This window comes from Nyctibius grandis, chromosome Z (genome assembly GCF_013368605.1).
Source record: "Nyctibius grandis isolate bNycGra1 chromosome Z, bNycGra1.pri, whole genome shotgun sequence".
In the NCBI taxonomy this organism is placed as follows: domain Eukaryota; kingdom Metazoa; phylum Chordata; class Aves; order Nyctibiiformes; family Nyctibiidae; genus Nyctibius; species Nyctibius grandis.
In genome coordinates, this window is record NC_090695.1 from 84,834,859 (window position 1) to 84,851,269 (window position 16,411).

General features: G+C 38.2%; 1 protein-coding gene across 1 annotated transcript in view; it reads right to left on the bottom strand.

The window, feature by feature from the left end:
* RASGRF2 (Ras protein specific guanine nucleotide releasing factor 2) overlaps window positions 1–16,411 on the bottom strand; it is a 128,223-nt gene that overhangs the window by 68,443 nt on the left and 43,369 nt on the right. The window contains exons 2-7 of the mRNA XM_068423619.1: window positions 11,610–11,716; window positions 4,863–5,010; window positions 4,157–4,246; window positions 2,159–2,412; window positions 937–1,016; window positions 289–482 (exon numbers count right to left, since the gene is read on the bottom strand). Coding sequence (XP_068279720.1) covers window positions 289–482; window positions 937–1,016; window positions 2,159–2,412; window positions 4,157–4,246; window positions 4,863–5,010; window positions 11,610–11,716 — 873 coding nt within the window. The remainder of the gene's footprint in view (window positions 1–288; window positions 483–936; window positions 1,017–2,158; window positions 2,413–4,156; window positions 4,247–4,862; window positions 5,011–11,609; window positions 11,717–16,411) is intronic.

Below are 16,411 nucleotides of genomic sequence, written 5' to 3' on the forward strand. Positions count from 1 at the left end.
GTCAAGTAATTGTTTCTCAGCTTTTTCTCTTTGGCACTAGAGCTCATCCCACATTCCCCTCCAACATACACACGATTCTGACTAGAGATGAATCAGTACAGTTGGAGAAAAGATCTCTACAAGCAGAGTTTCAGTATAATAATGAAATAAACGAAAACTAAATTAATTTGCATGGAAGTATTTTTTAGTTTAGCAAGAAGAACTTTCAATCAGTCTTAATGTCAGTAACACAAAATGAATCAACCAAACATTAAAAACTAATAGTCACAAAAAATATACAGAGACTACCTGAAACATGGGGTAAGTAAGGAAGGTTTCCAGCATTCGCCCCTCACATGCTGGGTTGGCTTCATATTGCTTCAAGAGTTTGTCAAAATCTCTGTTTTGCTTACAGTTTGCCAGTACTTGTAGACTATATTGATGATTCCGAACAAATTCTTGATATATGTTCAGCATTGGCAGCAGAATGTCAAATAAGTCAGCTAGAAAAAGTCAAGAAATGCTTTTTTTTTCCCAGCTACCCATCTCTTGAAATACATTTTTAAAGAAATTACTATGTTCTATGGAGGTGAATTACTATAATCAGTTCTGTTTCCAATATACTGAGATCGTAGAAACATTAAACTCGTCTCTTTCACCTGTCAAAACATGGTTGTTCTGATAAGCTGATAATCAGACAATGCCACCGAAAATTCAGGGACCCATGTCTAATCAATGCTTAGGGCAGAGGCATTCTCATATATGGACTGGAAGACAGTCATTACTGCCCACGTGGGACTCCCACTACACCAGATCTTGTGGTGTTAGTTCTGGAAGTGTGTTCCATTCAAAAATGACTTTAAAAAAGTCCCGTATTTAAAAAAAAAAATAAGACCTTACTGTAATTTCAAAAATAAATATGAAAATTTTACCTCTAGAGAAAATACAGTAACTTACCTAGGATTAAGGTAGGCCAATTAGCTATTCTTGCTTTTAAGCCTTGGTGAAATATCTCGTGAAGAAACATGATTGTTTCACTGAAAAACAAGTATTTAAACAAACAAAAAGACAATTCAGGTTTTATTTTCTGATTAATAATTCACAGAGAAACATCTCTTCCTGGTAAGTAGTTTGTTTTGCACTTTCCTAGAAAAAACAGAAGATAGTTATTATTATGGAAGTGCTTCCTTTTATTGCATTGTTCAAAATTTTTAGTGTAGTATGTCTAAAAAATATATAGTATTTGGTGTAGATGGCATATTCTAACTGTTTAGTTCTTTTACATAAAAGCCTCTATTAAGTAACATGTTCGACACAGTTTAATGAACAGGTTTTCCAATCACATCCTTGACAACGCATTCAGTAGCTTAAGAGGACCAGTAAAATGCAGAGACCTCAAGTCTGTGGTAGTCATCTACATTCTTGCTTGCTGCTGTTTAAGATTTGAAGCTTACAATTTTTCTATGACATGAACCTTAATATTGTGTTTTAGCTTAGGAGGTCAACAGAAGCAGAGGACATCCCAGTTGTAAGGGAAACCATAAAGAGTACAGTGATCATGAATGAGCTACGAAAGTGAAACCTCTCCTATAACTAAAGGAACATGTTCTATTTCCTAGAAGTTTGGGGCACACTCGGATGCATTCCCAATCCTGTATCAAATGTTGGATGCCTGCTGGCTTATTTGTACATACTCATTACAATAGTACTTGAATGCTTAATGCAAAGAACAATTCTTTTTTGAAGGATATGAAAAGACAAGTGAGAGGGAAGGAGGCTCCTTAGGCAGGACAACAGAAAACAGAAGATTTGACGTACTCATCCTCAGGGTCTTATCTGGATCATATGAGGCCACTAAGTCCAATTTTGCTCTCTTAAGAGAAAAAGAAACAGGAAAGGTGACAGAAAATTATGAGAACTGCCCCAAGAGGCACAATTTGTCCTTTTCTTCCTCTAGCAGATGAAGAAATAGAATGTAAGGAGGCAAAGAGGTCTAGCTGGTTTCAAATAGCATCGCCAACAGTACCTTGCCTTTTACCCCTGGAAACATGGTCTACTTCAGTGACATTACTTACATCAGAGCAAAAAAAACAAGTGCCGGACCTCGCTACTGTAAACTGAAGCAGGATGGGAAGAAGCGGTCAGAGAAACACCCAAAAAGCAAACAAAAACCCCATACCTGTTGAGGAAAATGCTACTAACATCATCGTGACTGATAGGTGGCTTCTTTGAACTTGCAGCCATTCTTAGGGGCCGCAGAAAACAGTTCACAAGAACATAAAGTTGATGCACGTATTCAGATTCAGCCTCCACCATATTAAAAACTATCTGATTCCTTTTTCTCATACTTTCAGCATGGGGAGAACAAATATAATCTTGGACAATAGTTTTCCATTTTCTTCTACATAACCAGCCCCGCATAAAGCTCTGGACCTAAAAATGGACCAAGCAGAAAAGAAGAATGAGAAAAAACATTACATGACATATCATAAGCTCTTCATTGTAGAAATAACCCTCTAAATGAAATGCCTCTGTTTAAAAAAAATTTGAAAAAGTCTGTTGCCCGTATTGATCTATAACATTCCTGAATTCTACTTCTTTTTGTTTGTTAATTAAATTCTCACAGTCACTTGGTCATATTTGTTGCCAGGAAACAGACTGAAAAGATATCACATACACATCAAGATCCCTTTTACTGCAAACTCAAATGTTGTGCCTTTGTATATACTCTTCCTATCAGCACAACTGTGCTATGCACCGTGCAGGTTTTTTAACTCCTTTTACCTCCCCTTAAACTTTTCTCTTATACCCCTAAAAGTATTGTGTAATGCTTCCAGGTAACACATGTCAAGGCAGACTCAATATCATTATTGACATAATTCTAAAAGAGTATATAAACTCAGTTTGCTTTAAATACACTTAGCATGTGTATTTAAAGCTAAGTATCAATATACTGCTTAGTATCAGACACCTAGGCCAGCAATACTGCTATCCAGAAAAGTCAGATTTTGGCCTTCTTAAAAAGTGTCTCTGCATCATGGAAAAGTCTACTTAAGCATAATATTCGTCGAAGTTACAAGTGGATTAAAGATTACAGAAAAGGTCTACCTCTGGTCAAAGAAAATTTCAATATGTCTTTGCCCTGATCTTGATGTGAAGATCATTCATCTTGAAAGAGAAATGCAAAATCTCACTGGTAGCAGTTTACTCTGAAGAAACAACTTTTAAAAAAGGGCCCAATTGTCAAAATAATCAAGATGTAGAACACAGTGAATTATAGACAGAATCAGAGCTCTCCTTCTACTAAGAGAGACATTTTCAGCTTCTATTGCAACATTTAATCTACATGAAAAGGAAAATTCACACAAGAGTACCAGCTCAGAGCTGACCCTGACTCAGACTGCGTGACCTAGAAAAAGCCAGAAAGTAAGTCCACACACCGTAAAGGGTATTATGCAACTTACGAGACTGAACACTGTGAGAATAAGGGTGACACGTGTGGGATCACATCTTCAAGCATGAATTCCATTCATGCTTATGCATTAGGATTTGTGGGAGTCAGCAATGGGCACAGTTCTGGAGGCTGCTTATATCCATCCTTAAGCAATATTACCAAGAGCTGCACATGTAAATGCCATACAGATTGGGACAATTCTGTCCCTGTTATTAAAAACACTGGCCACAGTATCCTGGAACAGTCACCACCAAACAGACCAGCTGATAACCTAAACCAAGACTCCTCTCTGCATTTTCAATATTTGCATGCCAGCTGCAGTGACAGAATATAAGCCATTCTCTTATACCTTTATAAGCATTTTTATAAGAAAGGAGTATAAAGTCACTATACACTTGATTCCCACAGGACAGAGCCCATGACTTAATTTCAGTCTTCACAAGCAGTTGAATGCAATGTGCAAGCTGCTTTAAGAAACCAAATATATACCTTGCAAGTGAAAACTAATACTTAAGTAACAAATACACCATGGGATAAATGTGGTGCTGAAACACAGGAAGCTGATGCAATTTAAGAGGTTTAAATAGGGGCAGGGCAAAAGGAATTTGCGATTTGACTGTACTTAATGAAAATAAATGAAGACAAAACTGGACAGACTAAAATACAGAAGTACATCCCCCATCTCACCCTTCTCCTCTTAAGCACAGAAGACTGCATGTTTACCTTTTTAATTTTTTTAATATCTGGATCCTCATCTTCCTGGTTGCCTTGATAAGGTCGCATTCTTTCTTTTGTTTTATTGAGAGCTATAATCTGACAAAAACAACCATTCATTAAATGCTTTCTGAAGTTAACAAAACTCTTAAGTTACAGAACTAGCAGAAAATTTTTTTCTCCTTCCTCAAGCCTGTTAAAACTGCACAGAATGGCAAGCACATATTTGGTCACAGGGACATGAACACCGTTCTCTGAAAACCAGCAAGGGTCTTGATCCTAGGAGGAAGGACTAGAAGAGAGCTGGTTCTCCTCTCAAAACCAAGTGTGCTTTTCAGGGCTGCAACAAAATTTTTAACATTCAGTGAAATAGAGCAGTTTGGAATAGTTCTCAATACTGTCACAACCAAAGACAATGTGTCAAGGATCAAGCTCCTCCTGTAAAGACAAGTAGGAAACAATGCAATCAGTGACACCCATACTGCAAAGCAATGTGCCATCATAAAGTCTCTGACAAAGAAGTAATCCAATCAGCTTAATAGTCCCGAAAAATTCTAAGAAAAATATTTAGCCAAGGGTTCATAGGAGGACTATTACATATTAACCTTACTGGGTTCCATCATTTTCACAAATATTACAGAAATATTGAATATTATTGCAATGCACACAGCAAAATGTAGTAATTCAATGATTGCTTGATGGCTCTGGCACATACCTCAGATTTAAGTCTTTCAATTTCCGTATCTTGATCTTCAAGCTGATGCCGAAGCTGATTGGCTGCAATCTTTTCAGTTTCTACAATCTGGACAAGATGAATGTACTTCTGCATTAACACCTCCCTTTCAATCAGAATATCTGAATAACTAAAAGGGAAAATATTTACATTAGTAAAAATAGACAAATATTGTCTTCCATATGCCCTTATGAGATATTGGCAGAATAAACGTTGCACCAGTGACAAGAAACCTGCAAAACCGTGTTTGTTTGGCTTAATAGCTTGATTTTAAACCATCCAAACTTATAGTGTCCAATATCCTTTTTAGACACAGGTGCTAGCAGTACCCAGTTTCCCAATATCCCGTTACTGAGAGCAAGATAATTGCACCGACCTTTTTATGAGCTTCTAATTCTCATGCTAAGCCTACGAATTCTATTAATTCAATTTATTTTATTTACTTTAAGGGCTGCTTTTTCCCCCATCTTTTGGGAGGACTTGGGGGGAGCATCTGTCACTTCGTTAGAACTATTTCTAATTATCTCTGCCTATCAGATCTCTTTATGTGACAATTCTCATCGTAACTGTTATTTTAGTTTACTAGCACCTACTTTATTGCTTAGGCCACTTTGAGATTACTCAAATAAATGCATTTGTTCTAATTAGTAACACAAACTGTGGTATCAGTCCATCTTTTTGCTCTTGGGTGCCAAACTGCCACTGATTTGCATTTTTCTGAAAAGGGACAGTATCCCTAGTAAATTAGATGTCACAATCAGAGCAGTGACGAGCATCATGCTGGAAGTACTGTCCCCAACTTCGGGTAAAGGAGAAATCAGTTTCTGCACATCTTTTCCTTTTAAATTTCTTTCTACTCGTTACAGCACTCATAAAAAAATGAACATTTGCTATTAAAATGCTGTGAGGCTTTTAAAAATGTAATAATGTGCATCCGCTCCGGTTAATCATTTCGCATATATTTACTGCCACTTTAATCAGTATTAGTGCAGTTATATGCACTGGAGGGGGCCAATATTGAGTACAGCTATTAAATTCAACACCTAGCCTGGAAAGCAAGCTTAGATTTAAAATAATTAGAAGGAGTTCCCACAGCTATCATAAAGCAAAAGTTTTTCCTCCTTCAATAGATTATAAAAATAATAAGTGAATTTAATTCTATTGCATTTATTGTTATATTTTAACTACTGCAACAATAAACAATAAATGGCAAAAAAAAAAAAAAGCCCAGGGCATCTCTTCCAACAAGTAAAACAACATACATAAAAAAATCTGTCATGAAGCAATCCATATATATTAACCATGCAATAACCAGTAATAAAGTATGAGATTTAGTTCTTTAAAATTGTTCAATAATAATCTTTTTTGTTTTGCAAGAATCCTGTTTTTTTTTTCAGAAACCACAGTACTTAAATCTTTGCACCCTGAAAGGCATTTGCACATGATAAAAAGTGTCTGAGGTAGAAACACAGTTAGCACTAGTTGTTTTACAACGATGAGAGATGTAATGAAGGTAAAAATACATGTAAATACGTAAGAACATGCATTCTTTAGTGCAGCACCACCTTGATTTATTTACATTTAATATAAAGAGTAGTCTTTTCTACCTAAAACCAGATCCACAGAGGTGACAAGACCTTTTCTTCTATTTATCCTTTTCAAAATTTTCCTAAACTTTTGCTATCAAATGTTTCCAATACAGAATTTGACAGATTTGGCTTTGCTTTTATTCAAGACTGAGGAAAAGAGTAAGACACAGAATCACAGCGGGTGAACAGCAGCTGCAGTCAGAGCTGATGTAAGACTCAAGATACTATTATATATGATGTTTTTCTTCCACTTTTTCTTATTTTTATTTTCCTCCTTTAGGGGAAGAAACTTCATCTAGATTTTTCAGCTTCTTCAAATGCATTAAGCCAGATTTCCACAGCCTTGCTTTACTAGGGAACAAGAACTTTGCTATGGACGATTTGAAAAGTTTTTGTTCTTTCAAGATGTACTTAGAGTATTTTGCCTAGTTAGTGGCTTTGGCTGTCTAAAATGTCGGTCTCAGCCTGGAAACCAAACAACACTTCCTTCACTCCCATAATTTGCAGTATGAAGAGGTGTTAATTAGAAAAGTCTATGTACACCTACACTAACGTAGAATAGGCTATCCATTTCCCTTCTCAAAACTGCTACTTGTTCTCAGAAAGGAAAATCATAGGATTTTGGAGTAAACCTCATAGAATATTGGAATAAAACCTACTTCCAACAGCCCTTTTCTTCCATCTCTCTGTATGCATGAGTTAAAGATCATGATGCTTAAAGTGCTAACCTGTATATCCAGCATAACGCCAGGAGCCTTCCAAGAGGGCAGGGTTTCAATACTGACTTGATTACACATGTATACAAAATCCTTTGTTAAAGAAAACTACCGAAGTGTTCAAATGTCAAAGGAAGACGAAAAATTCATAAAACAACTTGTAAGCAGCCAGCCTAGATCTAGTTCTCTGGCTCGGATATTGTTTAATAGAAAGATGCAATTGCTGCAAACCACAGCTTTCTATGAATTGGTATTAACATTTTATTCAGAGAAGCAAGTCTATAAATTTATAATAATTTGTAGCAAGACTCAAAGACAGAGCATCCTGAAAGCTGAGGCTATACCTGTTTCCTACTATCATCTGTAGAGACAGGACTCAAAACAGGTATGTCAAGGACCTTAAGCTCTGATTGACCACTACCTACCACATGAAGAAAGGCCTGAGAAAAATGATGGTCCCGTGAGAGTGGATGCTCAGAAAATGTAGGAAAACGGGAGAAAGTTTAATCTGTGGCTCATTATTAGGGTCTCCTTGTTGCGGTAGCAGACCAAGATAAAGGCTCCAGTAGTGCTACCAGCAAATACAATTGATTTCTGTACTGAATTCAGACCAGAGTTATGGTTCATTGGATCACTCTATGCTAACTGTACTAAAGCTGCTCAGGCAGCTGGAAGAACCAGGCATTGGACCTGGCCAGAACTATTTACGGTCTTATCAAATCTCCCTTTTGAAATGCAAAATGTACAACCTAATCAACTCCTTATGAAAACCAGGCAATACGGGGGGCTCTGGAAGGCAAAAGAAATTGCCTACATCTGGGCATACCAACCACCTTCAAGCAGCTATAGGACTCCTTAACAGAGGAGGAATAGCCTTTTAAAGTCTAATGGCACATTAACAGCCACACTAGGGATGGAAACAGAACTTATGCAATCCATCCCTATGACTCTAACCAAGGTGAACTGGGAGACCACCTGTACACAAGTACCACTAACCTTTAATGAACTCCTGTATAATATGGGATATATATCGAAGGATACCTATCGCTGTGAGGGTTACCACAGTCTTAAGCACTTAATTTAAGACTTTCCAACAAGATAAAGCAGAAAAGGCCAATAAATTTGATGAGTACTGCATCCATACCAAAAAAAAAGAAGCATAGAGGTTTTTGAGTTAAATGCAAAAAAAAAATTAAAACCACAGAAGAATTTGTAAGAGAGGGTGAAAAGTCCACCTCAGTGTATTGAGCTTGAAACAGATTTTTTCGTGAGACCCGAGTTCTGGAACAAAGCCCAGAACAGGACTTCCACATGCAGTCACTGATGGAGGAATTAGGATTTGACAGGAATAAATCCTCTAGCACAGAAATGCAACTCAGAAAAACCAAATCTTACTCTGCCACCCTGGATATCACGAAGAACTCAAAACACTGAGAATTCAAATAAAACGGAAAGAAATGAAAAGTAGGTATGCATGTGGAGCTTGTAATGAAGTCCCATTAAAATATACTGAATTGCATCTCCCATTGCCAGCTCACAAGCCAAACAATCTCTCTCAAATGAGGAGAGGGCACTACGGATGGGAACATAAGCAGTGCAGCATCCAGCTGCAGCATGCAAGAGCCTGTCAGGTCTCAAAGAGTGTTCATGGTACCCCCCAAATGATAGGCAGCAGCATCCTACCTACAGTGAAATCTTCCAAGAAGCAATGTACAATGCCACAGCAGAAAATCCTTTAATTATGAAAGTGCATCCAAATAAAATACCTATTTATCCAGAGTAACACATGAGGTGCGGTGAGATCATGTTGTTTTTTCAACAGACTGTTTATAACTTGCAAAATAAATAAAACATGGAAGAGATTTTGATGGCTGCAAACATGTATTTGGCAAAAAGTCATGAAAAACAATCCAAAATTGGATTTTGTATACATCAATCTAAGAAAAGGAAAAAAAAAAAAGAAAAAAAAAACCCCTCAACTACTTTGTCTCAATTAAAACATGGATTACCATAGCTACTCATGACGATGGGACCCTCCAATAAGCAATTAAATATGTCCATTTCACAAATGTCAACATATCCACACAGAACACAATGTTCCTAGGCCTGTTTTCAATTTAAGGGTAGTGGGAAAGTTCTCAATACCTTCTACAATTTTTACCTAAGACACCTGAGATGCTACAAAAAAGTATGTCCAAAGGGCTAAACAAAATGTCATTTAGCAATTCAAAACAAAAACCTGACAGAAGGGTCAGAAATGCCTTAGGCTAGCTTCAAATGAACAGAGACAGCAAGGGAGTTGCCAAAGCTTGTCCCATTTGTCAAAAATACAGACGAACTCAAGGAAAAAAGTCAGTCATGATGCAGGCAAAATTTAATCCTTGAAGCAAATCTGTTCTATTTTGTTTAATTAAGTTGGCAAGAAAAATCTTATGCAATAGTCTAAAACTATTATTTTCACTTCGTTGTTATGTATCTTTGGTAAAAGACTCAATGGTTAAGTAACTAATTATGCAACACGAAGTTGTTTTGTTAGACACAATATAAAGCAAATAAAAGCAGCTTCCAGTGAAGTAGAAAGGCATTGGAACAATGAGGCAACCACAGCAGCATACAACACTCCATGTTTAGCAACTAAATTTCAGATTTTTTTTGTCACTTGTTGAGATTTTGTTCAAGAAAAGAATACTAGAACAAGAAAAGACATGTCCAAGTTCCTGGAAGATTCCCCCAAGAAATTTAGAGACCTATGCAGAAAAGTAGAGTGAAAAAATGCCCCAAATGACATTGAGCCCTGAGAATATCCCTCACAGTGGTGCCCATAGTTGGGTATTATTAGGACTGTCATTTCAGACAGGCACAAATAAATGGGAAAAAGTCAAATAGCAAAAGGGATGGAGATAAAAAGACTGATATTGTTTACAACAGAGACCCAGTTGTCTTCTGAAGGCTGCAGTGGTAACTTTCTGGTGGAGTCAAAATTCAACCACCCCAACCCTAACCTCATGAGTAACTTCTTGGTGAGTTTAAGTTCTCAATATTTTCAATTTTAACACTGGCTTCATTTTCTGTTAAGCTCTGCCTTGAAAATTCATGTGCGATACATTTATGGACTGAACTACCCAGAAAGCAATTTTAACTCAGTGTTAAGAAGCTCTTCTTGCTCACATGCCTTTTACACCAGGCAATGGACCAGAAATTTATCCTGAGAACAGGGAATTGTAGGATCCTGCTTCCCCTGAATGCCCTTACCACAAGGCAAAAAGTCATGCTCCTTTCTTCACTTGCTTTCAGTCATACTCCACAAAAGAAACTGACCCAGATCCAGAGACAAGGTGAAAATCTCCCTCCCCTCCTTCTCCCTCAGCAATACAGGACTGCCCGCTGGTGGACATGCCTTCCTGGGATGGCCTGACAGTTAAAAGTCTCATAGCTTCTCAAAACCTGAAATAATGTGTTCACCTGGAGGGCTACCGTGCAAAATGTGGTTCACCAAATGCCACAACCCAGGAGGTGCTTTCCAAGAAAGGACAAGACCCCGTTCAGCTAGGTACCAACACTAAGAGTATGCAGATCCAGAGACTGGGTGCCCAAGCGACACAAGACCTGCAGCTTCAGGGCCTCATTTCACAAATTCTAAATCAAAAACTACTAGCTGGTGGCGTTCATTTTTAGTTCTAAAGCAAAATTACTTCTGTTTACATGGCTCATGTCGTAAGCAACTCAGAAACTGCCTGGTTCCTTGTGTGTTACCATGGCACTGTAGATGAGATGAGGTGAGTGTCTATGAGAGAAGGCTGGAGAAAGTGCATTTCAGCAAAGACATATGCCTCCGCAAAACATTTCACAAACCTTCAGTTAGCTGATTTTCATTTAGATTATACTGTAAACCTTGCCCATTCGCCACAGAGACCTCTTCTCAGGGAAAGATTACTGCACGGCTGGAAGTCCTACCACATCCCTTTTCACAACACTCATAGTTGTTCAGGACTTCCATTTTGAAGTTGAAATTTTATTTGTTGCACTTTATCATCACAGTGGTTTGACCTCTTTCTTACATTTATTTCTACATAAGAGCTTTTTAAGAAACACTCGTTTATTCATTTGGCATATCACCTATTTCTTCATTCATATAACACACTTTTCCTCTAACAGAGGACTAATCCTAGGGGCTGTTTCCAAAAAAAAAGAGTACTCTTCTTGAACTAATTTCAAATGGAACATAGTCACTCGTGACTGGTAAAATACCAGCATGAACAATAAAGGCATTTTTTCCTATAACATACCCACGAATCGCAAGTAATAAACATCTAATGCTCTGTAACATTTATTTCTGTTTAGAGAGTGAATTTTGATTTTTTTCAAATTATTATCAATTTATTTACAATAAAAAGGAGCTGAGGATTAAAAATCAGGTTTCATACCTAGCTTGGTGAATAGCTTCTACCCATTCGTCTCCATCAACTTCATCCTCACAACGGAGCTCCAGTGGCTTCTGCCCTTCATGGCCAAAAAGAACAGTAAAGTAATGCTGCAATTTAGAACAAGAAAAAAAATGTTCAGAAACTCTTTTAAATAAAATAGATATATATAATTAAAAAAAAAATCTGACTTTTTAAACACAGCCCAAAGCGTTGCTAGCCTAGGAAGATGCGTTTTAAGCTATTAGTCACAAAGCATGGATTGCAGTTGAAACTGCACCCTTAACATATTCCCCTACATATCAATGTAATAGCTTTCATGATACTTACTGTAAGTTATTGTTCTTAAGCTCCAACATACAAGATAACAGAATATAATTCCCTAAGCAGCTTCCATAGTCAAATACAATAGTGTGACCGTAGTTGAGTGTCTGTAGTTCTTTTTCCCTTGTGTCTTTTCACCTAAAATTTTTCTCAGATGCCTGCATGGCATACCAAATGGGGAACTGCCACCGCTTACTCACAAGAATGTGGATTGTACACTGGCTCCATCTTATTTCCTCACCTTTCCAAAAGAACCAGGAAAGTGTCCCTTCTCAGTCATCACACTCTCAAAACATTTTTGCCCTTCTTTCAAGGAGCCTTACCCGTAATTGTCACTGCAACAACTTCTCGTTTTTCACAAGAAAATGCTATTCACATGAGAAGTGTCATATTCTTTGATGGCATTTCTTACATGAAGGACGTTGCCCATGGTATGTTCTGTATTCACACAGAATTTCAGGAAGGTTTTTGCTACTTTTAGAACGTAGTAATAATAATAATATCTAGTGGGGAATATCTGGAAACCTATTTCACAGACTTGTTCACTTACGACATTGTTTTGCATAGCTTGCATACTAAGTTACAGAATAGCTTGCACACTAACTAACAGGAATTCTTCCAACTTAGATGAAAATAGGTGAGAATATATTCTACCTAAACACACACGTGTAATTTCCATGGGCGCCTTAAATGCACCCACTAGGAAGCCAGCTGTTTCACAGGCAGAGGGACCAGTGAGGGACCTGCCCATGCATAAAACCATCTGGTTATTAGGTGCAATGTGACTCAGGAGCTCTTACAACTAAATATCTCTGCACCAGATCACTCAGTTCTCTTTGTTGCCCAGAACTTCTCAACCCCTCTTCCACCTTCATCCCAGTTAACAGGGAACTGAGCGTAACCACATGTGGCAGCAATTACTTTCTGGGTCCAACAGCGAGTTCCAAACTCGCTCCACACTGCAAGCGAGGTGTATAATCTGCGTTCTCCCGTGCCACTAGCCATTCTTTACTGCAGTAAGAAACCTGAAGTGATGTCAACAAACATTCTGCCTTCCTTGTCAAACCCACAGCTCAGCTGAAAAAGCCTCTCCGAGCCAAACACCACACTGGAGATCAAGCAAACACAAAACACCTCAGAATTAAAAGCCTTTTCCAAGGCAGGAGGAACACAAGCATAAACAGAAACAGAAGGGATGAAATTTTACCTACGGAGAATTGGCTGCAGATATTGTCAACACTGATAATGAATTTTGTCCATATAAAAATGAGATTATTCCAGCCATTTATTGGCCCCGTCTGAAACATCTGGCAGCCTGCTGTGCACGCACAGCCCACACACTGGCTGCGCAGTGTGCGCAGGGCAGGCTCGACACATCCCAGAGGCACTGGGCTCACTACACCGGCTCCAACACCTGCGTTTGCACCGAGGAGTTGTGCCCGGGGAGCTCACATTTACAAAACCCAGCTGTCTCTGCGCATCCAAGTACGCTCGTATGTTGACTCGGGTAACATGAGTACATATGATGGCGTTCCACAGAGAGAAAACTACTCATTTGTGCATTATATTAATTTACTAAACGTTGTTACGTGTATACAAACCACTTATACAGAAAAACACAAGCACTGCAGGATTAGCAACAGACCAACAAAACAGAAACAAGGCGAAGTAAGAAGCAACATTCACATTTAACAGGCTGTACAAAGAAAGTCCAGGCTCAGATCCATTAAGGTTCAGAAACGAAACAAGTCCACAGTACAGACGAGGATCAATAAATCATTAAAATGACAATCCTATAAAACTGTGTTTTTGGACAGTGCATATCACTTAAACTTGAATGCCACATACAGAAAGAAACATTTAATCATGTCCATAGGATTCTCCATAGCAGTGATGGATAAAAACTTTTAGAACAATATAATGCAGTTGGAAACAACCTGCAGGACAGTAAAAAGTGCAGCAAGATTATACACAAATTTGCTCTGTTCATAGACCAGAATAGTCTATTTTTAAAAGTATATTTCAAGATAAATCACACTGTCCAAAACTGCATTTTATGTAACAAGTTATTTGTGTTTCATAAAGCTGCTACATATAAAATTAAATAAAAGGCACAAGTGTAGACAAACACTGGATTTAAACCTATTGTGTACGAATTCAAGTTAAAGGGAGAAACAATATTACAGTCCTCCCTACTTTTAAAGTGAGATAACTCAGACCTGTTTTCAGCAAGACTTGCAGTGATCTCATGTCGCAGAATTTAGACTTAGAGGTTCTGCAGTTACTATGGTGATAGGCATGATCTAAACACTTATTTAGGCCAAGAAAATGCACAGATTCAAACAAACTTAGACGACTACTATACTAGGACTGGACCTAATGGAAATAAAAGCTAAATTATAAAAGGCATTTGTTTTCAGAAGATACTTTAAGAATTGTCTACGTCCTCCACCCCCCTCAAACAAGCATATTGCACTCAAGGATCAGTAACAACTACCACATCATCTACCCAGAAGCAGTCAACTCTAGAGTAAGCAAAGCACAACCCCAATATCGTAACATGCCTCTAAAAAGAATCTCCAAGTCATCTTTGAATTCTCTTTTTAAAACAAATGTTGCTCATTTACAAAATTAATTTACTACAAGAAAATAAGATGGTATCTATGATGCATTATGAGATTTTCAAATTGATGATGTACGTGAGTCGGCCTATATACACATATATATATTTATATATCAACACACATCATTTAAGCGCTGACATTCAATCTGCTAAACAGCTCAGCTTCCACATCACTGCAGTACAGGTAAAACACACCTTTCTGCATACACACTATTAGTTTCTTGAAGTGATGACAGTAAATATTTAAGAACTATAGGACACAGTTACATCAACTACCCTCATCATCATTCATCATGTCTGTTGTACTAGCAGGCAGGCACTCATGTTTCAAGTTAAGCCCATGGTTCAGTTGGACAATTGTTTAATAATTGTTTATTCTGAAAATCATCAGACTCCTAGAAGATAAAACGAACGTTCTGTATTTTAATATAAAATGAATCCAGTAATTCAGTTTTAAGGTGTCTTTTCAGTATTCAGGTATTCACAAGCAAAATAGTAAGTCTGCATTTTGATAAAAACATCTTCAGCAGACTTCTCCAAAGCAAAGCTTGGGAAAAAAAGGAGGGAAAGTTTCACATATCTTGCGTAGGTGTGAAGGCACTATCTTGATTGACAGTCAAGGAAAGAACAATGGAATCAAGATGCATCAAGAATATCGTTGTGTATCTCTTCTCTGATTTCTATCTAGTGTTAATCAGTTTCTTCCTACAATGAAAAGGAAAGACTAAGGAATGAGCTGTCGGGCACCTCCGCTTCAGAGGTAAGACTGGAACAAGATTAAGACCGTAAGTGAAAGAAGTCCTGTGCCAGAGTACACTGATTATTTTGCTGGACTCCCCACTGACAGCAGTTCACACCATAACTTTGTCCTTATAAAACTGCCCAAATAATGGCCATATTCAAAATAAGACAGCAAAAGCTCTGAAGTTCAGGCTTCATAGCTTCGCCAGGGGAGGTTCAGGTTGGACATTAGGAAGAATTTCTTCTCAGAAAGGGTCATTAGACATTGGAAGGGGCTGCCCAGGGAGGTGGTGGAGTCACCATCTCTGGAGGGGTTCCAGAAAAGACTGGACATGGTACTTAGTGCCATGGTCTAGTTGACATGGTGGTGTCAGGGCAACGGTTGGACTCGATGATCCCAGAGGTCTCTTCTAACCTGATTGATTCTGTGATTCTGTGAAGTTGCCATGCTTTCCAAGGGGGAAAACAAGCATTGTTCTGGTAAAAAGAACAGAATAAACCGAAACCCAAACCAACAAAACCAAAAAAAAACCCACCCAAAACCAAAAAAAACCAAAACAAAACAAAAAAACAACCCAAATGATGCATGCCCTGTAACAGAAACACTGCTTGTAAGGCACACTGAGGTAGAGCTTCCACCAGTACAGACGCCCCTGAGACTACATTTCCCAACAGCAGAATGCCGTTCTTGTGGCTCACAACAGCATCTGCCATTGATGAAGTGCGAGTCACACCAACACAGGCACCACACTCTGCAACGCACGGGGACAGTCCCACAGCTCCTTCTCTTCGCTCCACCTCACACTGAAACGACAAAGTTCACCTCCCATCCTACCTCTTATCTCCTATCCCCTGATAACTTACCACACGGTACCTGTCACAGGCAGAGAAGGTGCTACCCTAGATAATAACGCTGCCTGACAGTTCCTACTGCAAGCTCCTGCCTTCAGCTCCTCCTAAATTTGGTTAGCTTTGGATGTCTGGATGGAAAAACTCATACTGGAGAAATCATGCACCTGTCAGTAGTGGTTTTGTTATCTTATCCTTCCATCAGCACAGCATATAAACATTCAAATTATGTTTCAAAGGACTCCAAGGTGACTACCAAATTTTGTGG